Source organism: Lycorma delicatula, chromosome 9, assembly GCF_047948215.1.
Source record: "Lycorma delicatula isolate Av1 chromosome 9, ASM4794821v1, whole genome shotgun sequence".
NCBI lineage: Eukaryota > Metazoa > Arthropoda > Insecta > Hemiptera > Fulgoridae > Lycorma > Lycorma delicatula.
In genome coordinates, this window is record NC_134463.1 from 130,583,466 (window position 1) to 130,606,901 (window position 23,436).

General features: G+C 33.4%; 1 protein-coding gene across 1 annotated transcript in view; it reads left to right on the forward strand.

Moving 5' to 3' along the window:
* LOC142330033 (lanC-like protein 3) overlaps window positions 1-23,436 on the forward strand; it is a 42,422-nt gene that overhangs the window by 14,040 nt on the left and 4,946 nt on the right. Inside the window, exons 2-4 of the mRNA XM_075375044.1 lie at window positions 11,032-11,316; window positions 13,264-13,482; window positions 15,196-15,312. Coding sequence (XP_075231159.1) covers window positions 11,032-11,316; window positions 13,264-13,482; window positions 15,196-15,312 — 621 coding nt within the window. The remainder of the gene's footprint in view (window positions 1-11,031; window positions 11,317-13,263; window positions 13,483-15,195; window positions 15,313-23,436) is intronic.

A 23,436-nucleotide genomic window follows, 5' to 3' on the forward strand; every position in this document is an offset into this window, starting at 1 on the left:
TCTTTGAGTGTCCGAGATGGGAGGATGTGCGGCGACGTGCTGGTCTAGGTGGGGTTACGCCGGACACGCTTGTTGCTTTTATGCTCCGCAGCTCAAATAACTGGAGGGCGGTTATGGGTCTAGCAGCGGGGGTCCTTCAGAGAAAGGAGCAGGTTACGCTGAGTGGAGTGCGGACTGATTGGAAGCTGCCTATTGGGACTTGGGGAGATTGGGTAGCATGAACTAGGTTTGGATTGTTTCTTCAATGTGTTTTGTTTTTTGTTGTGTTCATAATGGGTTTAATTGTAATATGTTAACATTGGGCTGAGCCGTCATCAAGGCTCTGGGAGATCGGGTTGTAGGTTAAGCCATATTGTTGTTTTAGTGCCCTTATTGTATTGTATTTATTGTTGGTTGGGTAAAGCTGCTACAAGGTAGTGACTGCACTGGGGGACTGTCGGTGTGGGGGCAGTACGATGAAATAAGGGGAAATTGTGTTTCTGTTAGGTGAACTAAATGTTATTTCATTGTTGGATTGCGCTGTTCTCTGTTTGGGGAGATCGGGCCGAACGGGGTGGGTTGAGTTATTTATTGTATTTAACCGCTTTATTTATTTATGCTTGTATTGATCCTATCATTGTATTTATAAACTTAGTAACTGTATTGTGTAATAGTATTTGTAACTGCATCGTATGTGGGCCGAACAGGCCAGGGTAGCTGTGGCGGCAACCCGCTGCGGCGGGGACAGTGATATTCCGGTTCGGAACTTAATTGTTTGTATTTCTTGGGCTGCGCTGATTGGCCTGCAAGGGGATAGGGCAGGTTGTTTTGTTGCCCTTCCTTGATGTTCTTTATGTATAATAGTTTTTTTATTTATTTATTTGTAATTAATTGTATCATTATAACTGTGCTGTATACTTATATCTCCTTTTGTGTTGCATACAGACTGAGATGACAAACGGCCTGTTGCAGTGGATCGCACCGGCGGGGGCTTCTGTGTTTATGAATTAATTTCATTTAATTATATGTTTATGTTTGTGATTTTGATGCGGTTGTCAGGATTCCATCGCATTGCGATGATTACTGTTGGGATAAAATGATACTGGGGACAAGGATGGGGTTACACTGGGTGATAATAATCAGTGGTTTTCATAGTTTTCGGTAGTTATTAGTGTTTAGTGATAAAATATAGGTTTAGATGAGTGGATTAAGGCATAAAACGTTCAAATCTGTTGGAAATTACAGTAGATATAAGCATTTTTAGTTTAAATATGGACCGCATGGCGGTCATGTAAGGCGGTCGTATTAAGTGAAATTTTAAACAGTGCCAATTAGTGTAGAATAGCTTGCAGGTGTTAGTGTTCGACAAGACGATCATTTTAAGACATCAACCGTGGAAATCGGTTCGTGGGAAGCCGAGATAACGTTTTTCCTTCACCATGTGAGACCACGTGGCGACACTTCAGCGCCAGCCCTTTAAGTTAATTTATACATTAGTTGTGACTTTTTAAGTGATAAAATATTAACCTTGTGTATTTTGTTGATGATAATAGTAGTTTATGACAGATAGATATAGTGTTAATCAAATAATAAGTGTTTTTAGGAGGTAACCTAAATGGAATTCTCGCCACGTGCTTTGTGGAGGGAAAATACTAGCATAGCAGGCGGGATACTGTATAGTTGTATCAGCCGCCATTGTCCGCCATAATTAGGACAAGTTAAAGACAAAGAGGTTGCAGCAGTGGTGCCAACCTACTTAGTGATTCAGTTAAGACTCGTTTAAGTGAACTAGACAAATAATTACTTTAGGACCGTAATCTTATTTAATTGGTGTGTTATCTTTGAGTGGTGCAAACTCTAGGGCGTAAGTCCTGCATTATTTAGGTTATTTTGTTAATTATTTTATTAATTATTTTATTAACTGACTACATTAAGTGTAGTGTATAGGACTAGTAAGTGGTATCTGCGGGATTTCCCTGTACCAACCAGTGCTGATGGAGCGAGCAGACGATATGGAGCAAGAGCTGATGAGTGCCGGCGATGCGGGGTGTAGCGGAGCAACGACAGAGGAAGAGAGGGCCTTCCGACGGTCAAGGAAGATGTTGCGCGCACCGCGCCCCCCGCTGACTTCCTCCACCGACCAGTCAGAGGAGGAAGCAACGGACGAGACGGTTTTGGGTGAGCTCAGGGCGCGGAAGCGCAGGAAGGAGGTGAGTGAAGACGCGGAAGTGGACCACCACCCGACCATGAAGTCGCTTCTGGAAGAAATTCAGGTCCTGCTGCTTCTATGTGAGGCGAGCCCAGAAGTGAGCGACATTTTCAAGGAGACGACCGGCAGAGTCATGGAAAAGGCGCAAAGGGTTGCGACGACGATGCAGGGCACTCAAGGAACTGCGGACCTGGACAATAAGCATACCCAGACGGCACGGTCGGACCTCGCCGCGATCCAGGCAGCGCTGAAGAAGGGGGAGGTCCAAGACCTGAAGGAGCTTGCTGAAAAAAGGTGAGACAGAGACTGCTGCCACGGCGCCCTCTGGTGACTGCGTATGCTTAATTGCTGAACCGGTTGCCAGGAGGGGGCAAAAAAAGAATTGTCTGATGAGGATAACAATTTAGACCATAATGTTAATCTAAATGGTGACAAATCAAGTCTAAATATTTAAATATAAGCAAATATAATAAATAAAAATATTTAATGATAAGCAGAGTCAATCTATCTTACGTTTAAGTACAAAATGCCACAAAACTAAATACGAGTTGGCGAGTAATTTTTTGCTGAGACCTTATGGATATAGATGTAATTGAAATAGATGATGAGCTTCATCCCCAAGATGTAAAAGTGAAGCGTATAATGAAAAGGCAGAACGGAATGGAAGAACCAACACCTTCTCCTATATTTGACTTTCAACTTTCCAGTCCCATTGGAAAAAAGAAAAATTTGTTATCTTTCAGTTTGAGTATGACCTTTCATTCCCAACCCTCGACGATGTTTTAAATGCCAAGGGTATGGTCACACTACAACATCTTGCTCGAAAACTGAGATCTGTGCTCGATGTGCTAAGGAAGGCCACAATACTACTAACTGCCAAGTAGATGAAAAATGTGCAAATTGCAGTGGTTCATGTACATTCCAACCCCATATGGGTAAGACAAGTGGTTCACATACAGCCCGCTCCTGAGATTTCCCATATGATAACTTGAACAGAAGTCCAAGTTATAAACTTTGTTGTATCAGTACTTAAACCTGGTAAAGACAAAGCAAACTCCTTAAGCTACCGCCCTGTCCCCGTGACAAGCATTTTATGCAAAGTAACGGAGAGAATGGTGTACTGCAGACTTGGATGGTACTTGTGATATGGCCTATATCTCCAGAACAGTGTGGTTTCTGACAAGAACGATCTTCCACTGACCATTTAGTCTCATTGGAAACAGCTATTCTAAATGCTTTCTTACTTCAACACCTCGTCGCAATCTTCTTTGATATCAGAAAAGCATACGACAGGGCCTGGAGATGTGGTATTCTAAACACAAAGAATGGGGAATCAAGGGCAATATTCTTGCTTTTATTAGGGGTTTCTTAGATCATTGAAAGTTCTGTGTTCATTTCTCTCGGGTAGCATCATCTTGGAGAGCATCATCATGGTAGTGTATTAAGTGCCACCTTATTTTCTGTAGCCATCAACTTTGTTACTAAATGTGTACAGCCACCTGTTTCATGTTCTTTATTTGTTGATGATTTTGCTATATATATATATATATATATTAACGTCCTGTTCAACAACCACAGCAGAGAGTACTACAGAACACTATATCTCGCCTTGAAGCTTGGTCCTGGGTTACTGGCTACACTTTCTCACCTGTCAAAAATCAAAATGTGTAGTCATTTCTCGGCTGCGGGACCCTTCCATTCTGCAAATTTCTTTCAATGGAGAGCAAATTGCTATCATCGTGATAACAAGTTTTTAGGTTTATTTATTGATAGCCGCCTTATGTGGATGGATTAAAAACAAAATGTTCCAAACTTTTAGATATGCTGTGAGTTCTTAACAACACCATTTGGGAAGCCGATCGGTCATGTATATGTTTTTACTACTCCTTAGTTTGTTTCTGTTTAGATTATGGTTGTGTCGCCTACTCTTCAGTGTGTCATACCATACTTAAAATGCTGTTTGCTGTACATCATGCTTTGCTTTGGCTTGCCTCAAGTGCCTTTAGATCAAGCTCTGTAGTAAGTGTCCTTGTTGACTGCAGTGAGCCATCACTTTGGGATAGACAGGACCAGCTTTTAGCATATTATATTGTTCGTCTCAAAGGACAGCCAAATCATCCGGCTTTTGACTCGGTCATTAGGAATCCTAATTTAGGAAGGTATGAGGACCATCTCGTATTACACCTGTAGGTGTTTGTGCCTGACATCTACTGCATCACATAAATGTTGACACACCTTCATTTTTTCCAACATATTTGTTCTCATATCCTTCATGGGGAGTAAATTTTATAAATTTTTTGTTTGACCTTATGATATACAATAAAGAGTCAACACCAACTACTGTCTTCCAGCAAATGTTTCACTATATTCTCTCAAAGATAAACCCAGACACAATAGTATGGATTAAAACACTGTTGGTTGCATGTTTGTTGTCAATTATAGAACTTATATGCTTGGTCTATCTGGTGTTATGAGTGTTTAGAGTGTTTACTGCTGAACTATAGGCTGTAAATAAGGCTCTGAATATCATTAATCTGAAATATACTGAAATATCCTTATTTGCAGTGACTCGTGTAGTGTTCTCCAAGCCTTAGAAAATTTTTATTCTAGACATCCTATCATCATTGAAATTTACAATGCAATCACTGAGTTGAACCGTTGCAACACACAAGTGAGTTTCTGCTGAATTCCTAGCCATGTAGGAATTCCAGGTAATGAACATGCGGATTCCGCTGCTAAACACATGAGTAATCATCCTCCTTTCACTACTCGTAATTGACTAAAACGTCTGTAAAACACAGTCTCTTCATGCAAAGTGGCAAGGTGACTGTAAGGCTACCATTGATAACAAACTCCGGCACATTAAAGATTCTGCATTGTCATGCAACTCCTCAAAGCAGAAGAATTCGTCGTGAGGAAGTGATTCTTGTGTTGATTGTGGATAGGACATACCAGAGTCATGCACGAGTACCTCATGTCAGAAGAACATGCACCACTATGTGTACAATGCAACTGCCGCTTAACTGTGCACCACATACTTATGGATTGCATATGTTATACGGCATTGCATCATAATTTAAATTGCCCAAAAATATGTCAATCTTGGGCAATGGCAATAATGTTTAGACTGGATGTTAATATTTTTACATTGTGTTGCTCTTTCATACAGTTTGATGTTGCATATAGCTTTTGTATTTGAAAATTTTTATTGACCATTTTTGATTTAATTTTTATGTTTTATGTTTGTTTTTTATTCTGTTATCCGAGAAGGGGTCTTTACACCCCTCTCAGATTTTGTTAAATTCAATGTTTATGTAAATTTTATTGTTTTTTGTGTTCATTTTTATGTTTCTTGTAAATAATTTTATTGTATTTTTAAGATTCCAACTGTGATATAATTGTAAGTTTTTAGTGATATTAGTTTTAAGTTTTTATTTTAGTTTTTAATTTTTTTGTTATCTGAGAAGGGGTCCTTTTCAGATTTTATTATATTTCCGCTTATTTTAATTATATGTTTACAACTGTGATATTAATTTTAAATATATTTTAAGGAAATTTTTATCTGTGTTTTAAGTTTTTATTTTAGTTTTTAATTTTTTTGTTATCTGAGAAGGGGTCCTTTTCAGATTTTATTATATTTCCGCTTATTTTAATTATATGTTTACAACTCTGATATTAATTTTAAATATATTTTAAGGAAATTTTTATCTGTGAGTTGTAAGTTTTTTATTTAAATTTTTAGACTTTGTAGTTAGTTATTATTTTTTTTATAAAAACTTTTTATTCTGGGCGATAATACAAAAGCATTTTTTGCCATCCCCCCCAAAAAAAAAACAGAAACAAACCTTTTCTGTATCTTTACAGTCTTTTGGAAAGGTATTTTTATTATTAGTGGGTACATGGGTATTTATTATAATGTAGATTTTTATTAGATACTTTTAAGGGTGTGTTAAGATTCTTGGAGAGTAACTTGAATTCTTGTATGGAGTTTATTATTTTGAGGCTGACTAAAAAACCTACTCGAACTGGGACATTTTCCATCACTTCCCAGGTATATCTTTGTAGAGCCTATATCCTTGAGATTCCATGGCGTCCTGGTTGATGTGTGTTATTTCCTGCAGACCCGTGATTTGAATTTTGTGTTTATCTATTAGGCTAATTGTTAATTTTAGTTTTCCAGTCGGCATGAGCGAGTTTACATTATGTGTGGAAATGTAGGTGATTTGCTTTGTTTTGATTTTGGACTTTTTTCTTGTTTGTGTGTGTAGTATTGGAGCATTCCAGTGCTTCCGATCACTTGTTATCTTATAAGCGGGAGCCCACCATATCCGAATGCTGCCTTCTCTGAACTCTGGTGATGCTTGATTCAGCTGATGGAATATTCCTTAAAAGACGTTTCATGGTTGACTGTCAAGGGGTTATCTTTGGTGGGACTAGGTCCCAAGTTACAAGTTGATCTGTGATTTACAGCTTGTAATATCGTACCCGCTGGGTTGGTCTAATGTTGAACTTATCATTGTAAATCATCTGATTTCTAAGTCAAAAGTTCTAAGGTTAAATCCTAGTAAAGGTGTTGTTTATACGGATTTTAATACTAGATTGTGGATACCGGTGTTCTTTGGTGGTTGGGTTTCAATTAACCACATATCTGCACTTCGTTTACATTCATACATATCATCCCCATTCATCCTCTGAAGTGTAATATCTGATGGTGGTTCCGGAGGCTAAACCAAAGAGAGATGTGATCTAGTGAGGTGTAATTTGATATAAATGATGCTGTGAAGTTTGTTTAGATTCAGTTCACTGGACAAATTTCTCCTATTTTTTCTGGATATATCTAGGCGCACCTTGTCGAAGCTCAGTCAGACTTTTGTTAAAGTTGTTATTTTGTAGAAAGGTTACAAATTCTGATTCTGAACATTATGCCCAGTAATTATATTATTACTACAATTATTTTTCATTTAATAACATTTCTGCTTGTGTATTATGTAGAAACATTCAATAGTAATTGATACTAAGTGACTGTGAATGAATACAGTAGTGCTACATAATTTGAAGTTTACTATTTACTGAATTCAAAAGGATGTTTCTATAATGTTTCAAGTTAGGCATTTTTACTTTAACCTGTGATTTATTTAGGGGCTGATCGTTCCCACAAATTTCTCATACGGTTTTGTACAAGATTATCACTGATAAATTAGGCTACTGGAAGTTCTGTACTCAATGGGTTCCAAAAATGCTCACAGAGATTCATCAAACCAAACGATTGGGCTCTGCCTTAGACTCTTTTCACACTACGATGCAGAAGGAAAAAGTTTTTTTGAAGAGAATTGTAGAATTGGGGCCAAACCAGTTCTCCTTGCAAGTCAAAGAAAGCCCACCAAATTTGTCAGCAAGGAAGGTTTATGGCTATGGATCTTTGGGATACCAAGGCGCTCTACCGGCGCTGCAACACATTTCATGTGTTGCAGCGCCGGTAGAGCCCGTAAACGCTCTGGAGAAATCACTTCGTGGGATCGTCTTCAACTGCTTGGTGCAAGCCCTTTGGATGGTCAGAATGTTGTTGAAAAAGCTGCCCCTCATCTTCAACTTGAGTTTCAGGAACAGAAATTTGTCTGCTGGAGCCAAGTCGTGAACAGGGTGGGTGGATAGGACTGTGATTTGATTTTCAGCGTAATAACGTATTAAAAAATGTTGCTATGTGTGCCAGGGCATTGTTGTGCAAGAGAGTCCAACTGCCTGGATCCTGGTACTCGGGCCGGATTCGACAAATGCGACGCATCAGGCATTTCATTATTTCCAAATAGAATTAAGAACTCACGGTTTGACCGGTTGGGACAAGTTCATGTTGAATCAGGACCTTAGAGTTGAAGAATGCAATCAATATAGTTTTCACCCTTGATTTTTACTGCTTGACTTTTATCAAGCAGTGGATTGACGCTTTGTTTGTGGATCATACATGAAGCACCTGCTTTCATCCCCAGTTACAATTGTTTGCATAAAATTCAGGTCACTATCGACAGTTTCAACGAAGTCTTGTGTGGAAGAAAGACGCATCTGTTTTTGTTCTTTAGTCAAGAAGTAGAATGAAATGAGAGCACACCTTTTGGTGGTTCATTTTTTCTGTTAGAATTGTTTGTATTGTGTCTTTACCAATGACCTCCAAATTCTCTCTAAAAATTTCTTCTATATAAAATGAATATTTTAATATATTACATTACGATTATTTTTTTATAGTAGTTTCTTTGTATTTTAATTCAATTGTCAAGTAGTAGATAAAAAGATTAGTTGCATTCTAACTTTGCCTTTTAACTATTACAGCACAGGAGAACAATTGTTATGTAATAGAACAGTTACCTGTAATTTGCATTTATCGATTTCACGTTTACCATTTCATTAATTGTAATATTTTGGTATGACATGCAATGCAATCAATTTGTTAAGAAAAGTACAAAGTTTTTTAGTGGGTTGTGGCCTTACGTCACTATTAATATAATGCTGAAATCTCTGTTTATAATATTTTTTTATAGCCATTGATCAGAATAAATATAATCGCATTAAGCTTGTTAGTATTAAATATGACCTTTGTTATTAAAGGTCATCATACCTTATACCTTTATAAGGTATTAATTAACCTATAAAAAAATGTAGTTAAAAATGAAATTGGATTAGGTGTTATGAATTTATTAGTAGATTAAAAAAAAATTAGTTTATTATGATTATTTGAAAGTTTAATTACACAGTTGAAGTTAGGTCAGTTGTGTTGGAAATTACCATAAAATATTAAATGAAAATACAGTATTTACATTTTTAGATTGTTTTGTAATTAATCTTGAGCATGTTTTTACTTTCTTCACTAAATGAATTAAAATTAGTTTCTATTTGTAATAATGGAATGGGCACAAGATTATCAGGCCGCATAATTATTTCCATTTTAACAGTTTAAGCCTTGTCTCAGCTGTTTATTACCTGATTTGAGCAAATGAGTTTATAATAAAAACTGTTGTTTTATAATGTTTTATCTAATAAAACATGGTGTGTGTGCCCTTCTTCACAATCAGCTGTTTGAACATTCACATTACCTGGCAGTTTACTAGCAGTTTCTTCAAGAATTGTTGCTGCAGCTGCTTAAAGATGTTCATCTAGCATCGAGATGCAAACTATACTTCCAGGACGATCACACACTTCAATTCTCTTGTGCCATTTCCATCCACTTAAATCATCATTTCTCTGAGAAATGGATCGGTTGTGGAGGTCCACATTCTTGGCCACCTAGATTGCCTGATCTAATAGCTTTAGATTTTTGCTGGGGATGGATGAAAAATATTTTATATAAAATAAAAATACATTCTTGTGAGAATTTAATGTTCACATTATGGATGCGGCTGAGCAACTTAAGGGCATCCCTGAAGAACTAAAAAGAGCAACAAAAGCAATACAGAAGCATTCCAAGAAATGTGTTGAAAATGGCAGGCTTATTTTTGAACATTTATTATAAACTGATACGTACTGCTACTGTACTACTTTGGTCTAGTGTAGTGTTTCTAAATAGAATTGGGATTTTTCTGACTTTTCTTTGTTTTATCCAATTTACCTTACACCATTTTGTTCAAAATTAAATTCTCTATAAGTTATATATGTTTATTACCAATTTAATAGAGTTATTTTATATCAAACATAAAAACAGGGGTTTTTATCCCAGATTTCTTAAAACTACTGCACATGTGGTTTTGAGACCTATTTTATTCAATTTTTCAATTCAAAAACAATAAGAAATAACTAATTCTACACCTTAATTAAAGTCCTAAATATTAAAATAAAATAAACATAACTCACTAACGAAGCATTTTAGGACATATGTTTATATGAATTTTTTCCATTATTTGGATTTGATGTACTTCTCTATTCCTTTCTGTTATGTCTTGATAAACCTCTTACATCCTTTATCCTTGTTTATCTGTTTCAGTATTCTAATCTGCGTCTTCATTCATTGTTTTTACTTTTTACACTTCATTATAGAACCCTGGTTGCTGTAATATATATACAGCCCACTAGCCTTAATCTCTTAGCAAGATTCTGCTAAACCTTCTGTATTTTCTAGTTTAATTTAAAACCTCTTCATTTCTTACTTTATCAAACTTTAATTTTAAACATTCCTGCTACATCCCATCTTTACTCTTTGTTTGTATGTCATAAAGTGTTGTCTAACATATTGAAAATATTGTCGTAAAACATGAATACATTGTCGAGAAACTGTCAGACATTATTATTTTCTGATTAATCTGATGTCATGGTTACTCTGTATAAATCCGGTATATGTTTTGGTGTACTGTAGTTACACTTGTACTGTGTTAAAGTATACTGTATATAATAACAGTTTTTTATTTAAAAGTATTGTATATAAAATTGAATTTACAAATTAAAAATTGAACAACATTTCTGTATGAAACAATATAATGAAAGTTTATTCATTTATTTCTGTAGTAGTTCATACTTTGGATCCATAATTTTGCAACACGGTCTGGCCACCTGCAGGTGATCTATGACACCTATATCTCTCACATGATGACTTTGTGCGGTTGATGGTATTGTCAGTATTGATTTAAATTCTAAAAATAACAATGACAGATCAAATCATTAAAAGAAAATGCTTTTAATATATATTTTTGTGATAATTTTAAACAGTTAAATTGTACAGAGAGCCAAATTGAATAAATTTTTTTATTTTGTATATATTTCTTATTTTATTTGATCGTAGTGGAGTTTGTATCACTATAATTCTAATGCTGATTCTATGTATTGTTTAATTCGGATCTTGTTTTATATATATTTTTTTTTTATAGGTGAGAAGGAAGCCATGGAATATAGTATATTACGTTATACAGCTGCTGGTGTAAAGTGTAAAAAAATACATTTTTTACCTTATGGTGGTGATGAACTGTTAGTAGGACGAGCTGGATACATAAGTGGAGCATTGTGGTTAAAAAAAGTGTTTGGCACTTACGTGTTACCTATTGAAGATATCATTGATGTGTGCAGATGTGTGTACGAGTCTGGGATTGAGTACTCTAAAAGACACAATAGTCCATCACGGTTGATGTATTCTTATTATGATACAGAATATTTAGGTATGTGTTACTGTAAACTGTTTATAAGTATGTGTTTGTCTGAAAAGAGACCAAAATTTTAGCGTCAATTGATTCTTCCTATTCTGGTAGTGACAGTGGCACTGATTTAAGTCTTTAGAAATAATATTGTGTACCATGTCATGTTGCATCGTTTAATTTTCAGATTTGAAGTGTGTAGTGAGATTTTTCTCATTTGGTGATTTTCTGATGTAATGAAAATGAGTAGTACGCATTATTATTTATTATAATTTTGATAAAATTGAGCATTTTAAAATCAATAAAATGTGAAAGTGATGTCGATTTGATTTCAATAAAAAGTCGTTATTTGCAAATAAAATTGAAGGAAGGCACAGAAAAGAAGAGGCCTGAATTGTAGAAAAAAAACATAGTTGAATGTATTCAGAGTTTTCGATGAAACAAAAAACAGTTATTTCATATCTGTCTTCTATTTGTCTCATTTGGCATCTACAAACCTTTTCTCATTCTTCACATGAAGGCCATCTTGAAAGGATACAGTTTGTAGATAGTAGGAAAAATTAAAGCAAATTTGCTGCAGTCTCTGTAGGTTATTCTGCTAAACATATTCTAACCATTTTAACAATGGAAAAAATTGTCTGTGTGTTAGGAGTGGGTTATTTTATTTGGGGGATAAATCTGTTAACTACTTCATTATGTCTTCTTTTTCAATTGAAAAGTAGATTGTTACTAGGTAGGAGACTGTGTTTTATAGGCTAAATTTAATTTTTCTGTATTTTCCTATTCAGCATACAGCCTTGTTTTTCATCAAATACGACTTTGATGATTCTTTTTTACTTTAAGGAAGTTATTTTGGTGGTCATGTAAAAATGAATTTAAGGTAACTAGTGGAACTATTAAATGAAGTGTTACATTGTCTATACAAACTGTGTGTAAGTGTGTGTGCGCGCATGCGCATGTGAAACTGTTAATTACGAGATATTCACAAATTATGTATAAGTATGATTTTTTCAAAATCATAAATAAAAGTTATTTTTATTAAATAACATCTGTGTTGGGATTAATTTGCATGATACTATATATATACAGGATGATTCAGGAGGATATAGCAATACTTTGACAACTCATTCTAGAGGCTAAAAATAAGAAAAAAGTTCATATATACATAGGTTCGAAAACGCTTCGTTAGCGAGTTATACAGAGTGAAAGATTTCGCCCGAGTTTCAGTTCCTCCGGGTAAATTAAGCCTTTCTGAAATTCTTAATTTCAGAAATTTCACCCGAGGGCGAAATCTTTCACCCTGTATAACTCGCTAACGAAGCGTTTTCGGACCTATGTTTATATGAAATTTTTTCTTATTTTTAGCCTCTAGAATGAGTTGTCAAAGTATTTGCCTTATCCTCCTGAATCACCCCCTGTATATTTATATTTTTTTTCATGCTAATATAGAGGATAGTTGAAAAACCTTTGGTAAAAAATAACGCATATTACAGATATGAAGATACCCTTAACTCACACTTAGCAAATGTCTTTTTATATTGTTTCTCAGTATTTGTTTTAATTATTTTTATAGGCGCAGGTTCCTTGCAAACAGTATTTTTATAGGCCTGTCCAAATTTGTAATAAAACAGTAAAAAAATTTAAAATAAAATGTGAGCAATTGAAACAGACTTCAGAAAATTACACTAAAAAGTAAAACAATAACATTTTTTATTTCTGTTTTTAAAATTTTCATTTTATGAAATCAACATAAAATTAAGGGCTAATAATTTTTTTTTGTAGTTTGATTTAATTTGCTGCTGAATTCAAAAAGTTGAAAATTTAAAGTAGAATTGAAAAAAATAATTATTATCCTATCAAACGGTAGAGCAAATCTATAAATACAACAAAGAGATGAAAAATTAGCGACTAATTTTTAGAATTCAAATCATTCTTACTCAGTGTTCTAATTATTGTTTACCTCTTTTAAAGGAGCTGCTCACGGACTGAGTACTATACTGCAAATGCTGATGTCAGTACCTGAATTTCTTAAACAGTATCCTGATTCAGAACATGCTATAAGACAGTCTGTTGATTTTATGTTATCATTGCAAACTCCAGATGGTAATTTTCCTTGTGCGATGGATGAGGTTGGAAACAGAGTACGGCCTGTAAGTGAAGAACTGGTACATTGGTGTCATGGAGCTCCAGGTAAATTTAGCTTTTTTCTGAATTGAGGTGTTATATGAATTAGTCAGTTGAAAGCTAGATAATTAAAGTCAATGTATTTTTGTAGATAATGTCATGCGTGCTCCTAAGCCTATATTTTTTGCAGTAGTATTACTATTAATTCAGTTTTTAAGTAATTATTGTCTGTATAATACAATTTAACACTGTAATATTATAAATAATGTTTATTGACATCTAAAGAATTTTCATAACTTTACAAAAATTTAAATCGATGATGTTTGAACAGTCCTTAAAAATATTTTCTACTTTCAGAAAAAATTGACTACTGATTCAGAATTCTTGGTTCCATAAAGTATAAATGAACTCTAACCCCTCGATCAATAAAAATTAAAATATTGATACGATTGAACTATTAATTTTTACAGTGTATATATCTTCAGAAAAAAAATTATGTCCAAAAAGTCAGGTTTTCTTGCCCAGTACTGGGCTTAGTCTTTATATTGAAGTAGTGTCCTTATATTGAAGTTTAGTCCTTATAGTATTGAAGTAGTGTTGCATTCACACTGTAATTTTTAGTTTAAGAAGCAAATTAAAAAAAATTATAGAAAATGAAAGTTCTCAATCCTTCTTGCTTTTCAAACAGTACAGATTTCAAAAACATATATATTTGGAGCCATTGTTTGTTTAAAAGTGTGTTGCACCTTCTGAGAGATTTATTGTTCAACAGGTTCATTTTTTCTTGGCCTTTAAGACGTCTTGTTCATCGGGTAAAGTAAAACCTTTCTTAATTTTGAAAGTTTGAGCCTGAGTATTCAAGTTCATTCCAAAATGATTTTCATAAAAAAAGCGTTTGTGGCATTTTAACTTTATTTTCGACCTATGTCTTCAAAAACCAATGATTTCAAAGAGATCACATACTATTGCTGACTCATGCCTTAATTGTGGTTGAAATCCATTATTTCCTGCATTCAAGTTATGGAAATAGAAATATTCTTAAATTGTAGCCACTCATTTTCAAAACGTTGTTTTTGGAACTAGTAAATTCAATTGTTCGATCTTATCTGGACCTCCTTCAATTCCAATTCCCCCTTCATAGTAGCCTTCAATTATGAAAATCTATAAAATTAATATTGAAAATACTTCTAACACTTGTAATTTACATATGTAAAATTAAACTTCTATTAGTTAATTTTTTTATTGCATCACAGCACTCTTATGTGTTAATTGGTAATATGAAGTGATAACATCATTATGATTACACTAGCGGATCCAACAGCCGACTACTGATAGATAATGTTTGTACTCTCTTGAGAATAAATTAGCAGTAAGTCAAAAAGGGTCTGTATTTTAAAATAACTCATGTTTTGGTCAAAAATAAATCCTTTTTTGTGTTTTAAATCCCTAAATAAAGATTCAAATTCATACTTGAATTTATAATAATATTTTAGTCATTTTTACTCATTTTAGTCAGAAAATAATGGTAAACATATTCTGTTATATGTATCAAAAAGTTATTAAAGACTTAGATCTCAAATATGTATCTATTATTCAAGTTGGATATAAAGCCAGTTAAATACTGCATTAAATAAATGTGTTCTTTAAATACTATTTGCAGTTTTCCATGCGTACAGTGTGTTAATGCTTAACGTTATAGTAGTTGATGCTGTGTAAAATTAAAATAATAAAGTGAGTGTGTGAAATCCTTCTAATATATATTTGATTATTTTTATTTAGGTGTTGTATATTTGATGGCAAAAGCTTATCTTCTTTGGCAAGATGTAAAATACTTAAAATCATGCTTAAAATGTGGTGAACTGATTTGGGAAAAAGGACTTCTTAAGAAAGGTCCAGGTTAGTACAATAAGTTTGTGTTTTACTTAAAATCAATATAATCACTACAAACTGTCTGTTATACAGTTCGATATGGTTTATGGTAAAACTTAGTCTTGTTTAGCAAGTAACATTTGTTTTAGATTTTGGGGATTGACATCCCCACGACCCTAGCTACTGCAACTTGCATACACTACACAAAGAACACTACACAATTTGCAGTATTTATCCTTAAACAACTACACAAAAACATCTTACATTGTTTCTTCTTACATTTACACTTGCTGGTGCTGCGATATCTTAGTAACCATAACTGAAGGTGGAAATTATTGTGAAGATGGGTGGGTGGCTCTATGTAGTGCGTCTCAAATGATGAGATGTTTATTGGTGAACGGAGCCTATCACTCTTAGGTCTCACCAATATGGGTAATAGTAACATAAAGGCAGTATGCTGTAACCATTATAAATTTTGACTTAAATATAAATCATACGGCTTAATTCAATTGGTGAGTTTATTTATATTTTATTTTATAGTCAACGAATGATTTTTTTCAATGTCAAAGTTAATTATTCGCCGCATGATTCATTACTTATCAAAAATTCTTTCTTAAAATAAAATTTTAAGAAGTATGACATCATGCTTGAAATATGAAGAGACATTTCCTATACAAAGAGCGTTACGTTTGTGTGAGTACACATACTCACACAGACTGTAATTCTGAGAAATAGTGGTGGGGTTAAACTGATGAGACCATCGAAAAGCATTTGTTGGATTTTGTCATGGTTAGTTGAGTATAGTGAGTATGTTTAAAAAAAACTGTTCAGAAATTTATAAACTATGATTTATACAGAATACAGTAAAATAACGTTAAAAAAAATTATTATTAAAAATGTAACACGTTATAATGACAAATTATGTAAAAAATTATAATTAGAATTAATTTTGGATTGGCCAATTCTTTAGTATTATAAACATTAATAAAATATTTTGTAAAATTCTGATGTGCAGAAGTAGTTTCAGAATAGTGGTTCTATGAATTCAAGTAGACCATTTATGGGAGCGCTGAGTGAAATGTGTTTATTGTCATTTTTAATAGTTTTATAAATAATGTGTATTTCTACATTGCTGTTAGTAATATTTTTTGATGTGTTGAACTATTGTAATTTTTTTATATAAAATTTGAGAGAACAACATAAGCAGCATTGTCTTAGTACATTATTTTGCAAATCCCAACAATAGTAAGTTCATTTTTTTTTTATTCATTAAAAATTAATTCTTTAAAAATTAAACATTTTATTTTTGTGTGTAATTTAAATTTGATGTTTTATAAGAAGCATACAAAATGGTCTCTGAATAGAGACCTGAAGCTTACAATATGGCTCCAAACAGGAACAAGAAGCTTACAATGCTACAAATCTCTAAATACCAGCCAAGGAGTAATCTTTTGCTGGGATCTTCTGGAGATTGATGTTAATGAAATAGCTGATGAACTTTGTACCCAGAAAGGTGTAGAGGTGAAATAAATAATGAAAGGGCAGAGCAGAGTGTAAGAACCTACACCTTCACTTATAACATCTAACCTTCTGGTACCTTCAGAGAAAATAAAAGTAAGCTTACCTGTCGGTTCGGGTATGACCATTCATCCACAACCCATGACTATGTTTCAAATGCTAACGATATGGAAATGTTACAACATCTTGCTCGAAAACTAGATATATAAGGAGACCACGTTACTTAACTGCCAAGAAGATGAAAAATGTGGAAACTGCAGTGGATTGTGTACAGCTCATTCTTGAGATTGCCCAACTTTTAAAGAAGAGAAGGCAATTTTTATTTGTACTAAGTAGAAGCTATATTTTCCAGCTGCACAAAGTGAATATAAAAATATGCTTAACTCGCACAACTTGGTTAAACGAGTTGTACCTTTTGCCACTGCTACATCAAAACAAGCTTTTACAAATTCAGGTAATCGGCAGTGCGGATCATGCAGTGAGCTAAAAAAACTTGTTCAGATGTTATCTGATCAAGTTGCATCACTTACAACCACTATTTCAGAGCTGAATAAGATGAATGAACAAAAATTTGTTAGTGAAACCAGCTGTGGGATCCCTCTGAAGGTCCTGTATCTAAAGTTTTGCGGACAGGAGTAAACACAGCTGGTTGAAAGCCATCTAATTAGCTCCCTGTTAAGGAAGTCCACGTAACCAACCTTTCTGGGATGTTGTATGCAACTTCCCATTTTATTTCCTTTCTTAATTGGTATGTTTGTGACGACTTTTATGGCAGTGACCACAGGCCAATTATTATTTCTTTTGGTGTCGACTGTGGGCTGAACAAAAGAGCATGGAGATGGATTGTTGAAAAAACAGATTGGAGGAGTTACCATAAAGCCTTCCCATTACAGAATAATGACTGTGCAGACACCCTTGATCAACTTACCTCTTTTATGTCCCTGTTACTTGAGAATGCTAATAGATATATTCTACAAGCATCTGGAAATCCTAGACATTTTTCTGTTTCTTGGTGGAATGATGACTGCCAAAATGCTATTAGGAAATGACGGGAGGAACTGTGCAAATTTCACTGCAGGCCTACAAATGGATATTAAATTTGTACCTTAATGCCTAAAGTGGTGTGTCATCCTTTGGGTATTCTTAGACCGTATGAGGAAGTCGTGGACAAAATACATGGACACCATCTCATGCACTACTCTCCTTCGTCTACTGTGTGGAAGAAGCTTTGTTTCAATTGGCAGATCACCAAAACAATCCATTTTCAGACTCATTCATGAAGGAGAACTGCTTTCATCATCTACAGTGGCAACTACCTTACCAGATTGTTTCTGCTCAGGTCTTTCACTTCATCATACACTAGCAAATTTCAGAGGTACAAGATACAGATTGAAGTATTATAGTTAAATGTTGGTGAATTAAATGCTGAATTTGTATTATTCAACAAGTTGTCACACACACTTAAAAACCCAAGTGATACCTCCCATAAACCTGACAACATTCATCTCTGTATGCTCTTACACCTTTCCAATTTGGTGCTACAACACCTTTTGTGAATCTATAATGGTTTATTCTCTGCACACGTCTTCTTCCTGGTCTGGTCAAAGTCATTGTCGTACCAGTACTTAAATCTAGTAAAGACAAAGGATTCATTCCAGTTTAAATTATGGTTGTTGCCTACTCTTCAGTGCATCATACTACACTTAAGATGTTACATGCTGTACATCATGCTATTCTTTGTCTTGTCAAAATGTTCCGTCATTCTACAGAATGTTCTATACTTCTAGGTATGCTATTCGTCCAACACCAACTGGGGAGTCGATAGGTCATGTTTATTGTGATTTTATTATACTTAGTTTGTTGCAGTTTGCATTATGGTTGTCACCTACTCTTCAGTGTGTCATACAGCACTTAAGATGTAAATGCTGTTCATCTTGTTTTTCTTTGTGTTGCTACAGGTGCTTTTAGATCAAGCCCTATCATTAGCATACTTTTTGAGTGCGGTGAATCATCACTTTGGGATTGTAAGCTTCTGGTCCATGTTCAGACACCATTTTGTAGTAAGCTTCTTATAAAACATCAAATTTAAATTATACATAAAAATAAAATTTTTATTTTTATTGAATAAAAAAAAAGAACTTTCTATTGTTGGGATTTGTGAAACACTGTACTAAGACTATGCTGCTTAGGGTGCTCTCTCAAGTTTTACAAAAAAGACAAGTTACAATAACTCAACACATCATAAAATGTTACTAACAGCAATGAATTATTTATAAAAATAAAAAAATGACAAACAATAAACATATTTGATTTTGAACACCCATAATTAGTCTAGAATTTGTAGAACCACTAATAGTTACTACTTGTACATATCAGAATTTTACAAAATATCTTAATACTTATAGTACTAAGGAATTGGCCAATCCAAAATTAATTATAATTATAATTTTGAACATATTTGTTATTATAACATGTTACATTTTTAATAATAAAAATTTTTTTTTAAAAATTGTTGATGGATGGATAAGCCATTTTCTAATGGATTCATAAAATGTTTTTATGGAGAGGCCTTTAATATTAGTTTCTCTTATGTGTATAATGTATATAACATAGATTGTAAATCTCAAAAACAGTTTTTCTTTAACATAGTCGCTGCACTCAACTCACTGCGATGAATTCAAACACAAAACTGTGTCTTTCTGATGGTCTCACTGGTCTAACCCCTACCACTATTTCTCAGAATTATACAGAAAGTGTGAGTACGTGTACGCACACTAATGTAACGCTTTCTGTGGGAAATGTTAAATTTATTTAACTTATATTAAATTTTATTTTAAGAAAGAATTTGTGATAAATCAATAATTTGTGATAATCTGAATAAATCAATTTAATTTAACTTTTGCGTTTAAAAATCATTTGTCGATGTATTAAGAAATTTATAAAATAAAATGTACAAAATACAAATAAATTAATCAATTTAATTAAGCCTTATGAGCTTGATTTGGGTGAAAATTTATAACTGTTACAGGATAGATAGGACCAACTTCTAGCATTTTACTCTGCCTGTTGTAAAGGGCAACCAGATCACCTAGATTTTAACACAGTCCCTGTGAATCCTAATTTATAATGGTATAAAGACCATCCATGTTATCCTGCACCTGTGGGTGTTTGTACCCGGCGTTTAGTACACTTTTTAAATGTTGAAAGACCTATTTTTCCATGTATCCCTGTTCATATCCTCTGTGGAGAATCAACCTAATAAATTTTATTTTTTACCTTACCGTACGCAATAAAGAATCAACACTATCTATCATTTTTCAGCAAATGTTTCACTAAATTATCTCTGACAAACCCAGATGCAGTAGTATACACAGGTTGGGTGTAAACAGAATAAAAGCATTGGATGTACATTTGTTGTTAATGGCAGAACCTTTATGTTTGGTCTACCTAATATTACAAATGTATTTACTGCTGAATGGTATGCTATCAATAAGGCTTTGAATATTGTTCACCCAAATTCCCATCATATTCCTACTTGTAATGACTATTGTAATGCACTCCAAGCTTTAAAAGATGCATATAGTCAACTGCCCTTCACCACTTGTAGTACTACATGCAATTTTATTAATTGTGTAAAATATGCTCTTCGAGCAAAGTGGCAAGGTGACTGGACAGCTTCAGTGGATAATAAACTCTGGCAGAATAGACACTGTATTGCCATCAGACTCCTTATGAAGAAAAATTTGTTGAGAGGAAGTGGTCCTTTGTCAATTGCGGTTAGGTCATACCAGAGTTACTCTTGGGTATCTGATGTCAGCAGTAAGTGCACCAATATATGCATATGATGCAACTGCCACTTGCCTGTGGGCCATATCCTTGTGGATTATAAATGTAACGTGGCTGTGCATCGTAAATTTAAATTGCCCAGGAACGAATTCATCAAATCCTGGGCAATGATAAGAAGTTTTAGACCAGGTGTTTTTATTTCTTCGATGTCTTAGTATTTTACATACATTTTAATGTTATATATTTTTTTTTATTATGAATTTTATGTTAAGTCTATTTTTTCTGTTATTCAAGGAGGAGCCCTTATAGTTCTCAAAGTTAGTTAAATTTATTTTTATTTCAGTTTTTTAAATAGTTAAGATTTTGTCTGTGATATTAACTTAAGTAATTTTTTAGTATTGTTATTTGTTATAGTAGTTGTTTGTTTTTGTTTTTAATACTTTAGTTTTTGTTTTCTGGGCGATGATAACGTGAAAATGTTATTCGCACCTAAAAAAAAAAATTAACTGCAGTTTTAAATAACATAATAAATTTATCTTTCAAACAAAAAAATTAAACTAATTTATGTGGTGAGTGTTTATTTCTGGTATGTAAATTTGTATGCATTAAATTTGATTGACATAAAAATTTGGATTGAATCAGATCTGAATTTGTAGAATAAAAAAATGTGGTCCTTTTGCACAAGATAAAAAAAATTTGGGTTTAAGAACCTTGTAAAACATTTATTTTAAATCTTTTAAACTCTTCGGGTAATCATTAATCTGAGAGCGGTTGGACTCAATGTCCAGTCTCATATGTGGTACATAGAGTCGCCAACATCCTTTTGGGTTTTGTTTCTTTAATACTATTTTGAAAGAAAATTCATGCTTTTCTTAATGTATTTCAACAATATTTGTAATTTTAAACTTGCATATGAAGTTTATTGAATATTAAAAATGAGGTAAAAAAGGTTTTTTGATGAAAATTTATATAATGCCTAAAATAGAACAATGTATTTCATAATTTTCAATATTTTTAGCTGCATTTCTACAACTCAGAACATTACAAAAATTTCACTGGTCTACAACAATCTTTTGTTTGTAATAGAAGAAGATTCTTTTTTCTGTTTAAATATTTTAAATTCTGTGTTTTTGTTTTGTAAATGAGAATTTAGAACCAAGCTTCCGTCATTTCCACTAAATATAATCTTGATATAGCGGATAGGAAAAAAGTTTTATTACAAGAGATCAGGCAGATATTTTCACAGTATATTTGCTTCTTTTTTTGTTCGATCTGAAGCCAAATTTGATGCCTCTAAATATCTGGGAGGTGAGATTTCCTCGTGTTTTCATAAATTTTCTTGTAACCAGTGGCTTTATTTATTATTTACTCTTTATCATTACCAGCGATCACAATTAAATCATTAATTGTGTCGGTTTCCACAAAAGGCAGTCATCAGAGGCTGCTGTCTGTTGGATTTCTTGTTGCTTAGTAGTCTCCTGCCATCTACCTGTAGCATCAGCACCTTTTCACTTGAATTATTGAAAGTGAATTTTTTTGTTTCTTCACAGACCAGTTTCTGCAACTATTGATGCAGAAACTGGTCTGTGAAGAAACAAAAAAAATCACATTCAATAATAGTTGTGATGCATGGTGGGTAGTAAAATTACTTCTCTACTCTACCTTTCACAGGAAAGAAGGAGACAAGCGTGACTGATTTTTCCAAAAAGCGAGAAAGATAATAATAATGTGAATTTACACTATTCTAAAATGCTAGCTAATAAGTCCTTTTTGTTTTTTCTTACTATTCTGATTGCATTTGTAAGATTTCTGTATTTAATAGTATGCTTGTAAATTGATTCTCGTAAGCAAAATTAACCGCTTACTATTTCTATAAAGTTTGGTTTACCTTAAAAGGATGGTTGCTTGGGATCACAGTGACTTAATAGAATAAAAATAACAAAATATAATGTTAATTTCTTGGGTTGTGGTGCTTGATGATGACATGAATTCTCAACAGCAACTAAGTAAAAATGGGCATAATAAGGGAAGGCTGCCATTGATTATACGGATCAAAAGTGATTTTGTTATCTTGTAGTATTTATCATGCTGATTTCAAATATGAAATTAGAATTCATCTACAGGCTTACTTTTTTGTAACTACCATTCTTATTTAAAGGTAGTATATCAGGAATGAACTCCATAAGCATAGCATTTTGTGAACGTATTTTATTGCATTATTTATCAACTAAGTAACTTTTGTTTATTTATTTACATTGTTTATTATTGTTGTCACATTGATTTGTAAGACATTAATCATCGTGTTTATTATATACACACTAATTAAAAAGAACAAGAATGTGACTTATTCTTCCTATTTTCATCTTTCTATAAACATAACCATCCACTCATTGGTAATTTCTGTCATTATTATATTTACTTATAAATTCATGACTACAGAAATATTTTTAATTCTTATGTAAGTGCAAGTTCTCATGCGTGTATCATTCAGTTTTGTAGCTGGCTTTCATATTTGTGGGTATATGTTGTATTAAATTAAATTAGTGTGGATAAATTGTTTCTTTTTTAAACACTATTAGTCATTGTAATGTATTAATAATGCCTCACAGTTGCATTAATCGTACAAACAATTTCTGCTACATCTGTGGTGAGGTATCTGTGAAATGTCAGAAAAGAAATGTAACTCCACTGATAAAAAGTTGTATTAACTGTACTCTGGATGTAAGTTAGGTGATCAGGGCAAATCTTTGCCATTTCCAATTCCAATGGTTTAGAGAGAACTGAAGGATCACACCACAGGCTGTTATTTTTGTGTAATAAAGATATCTGGGATGGAATAACAGCTAA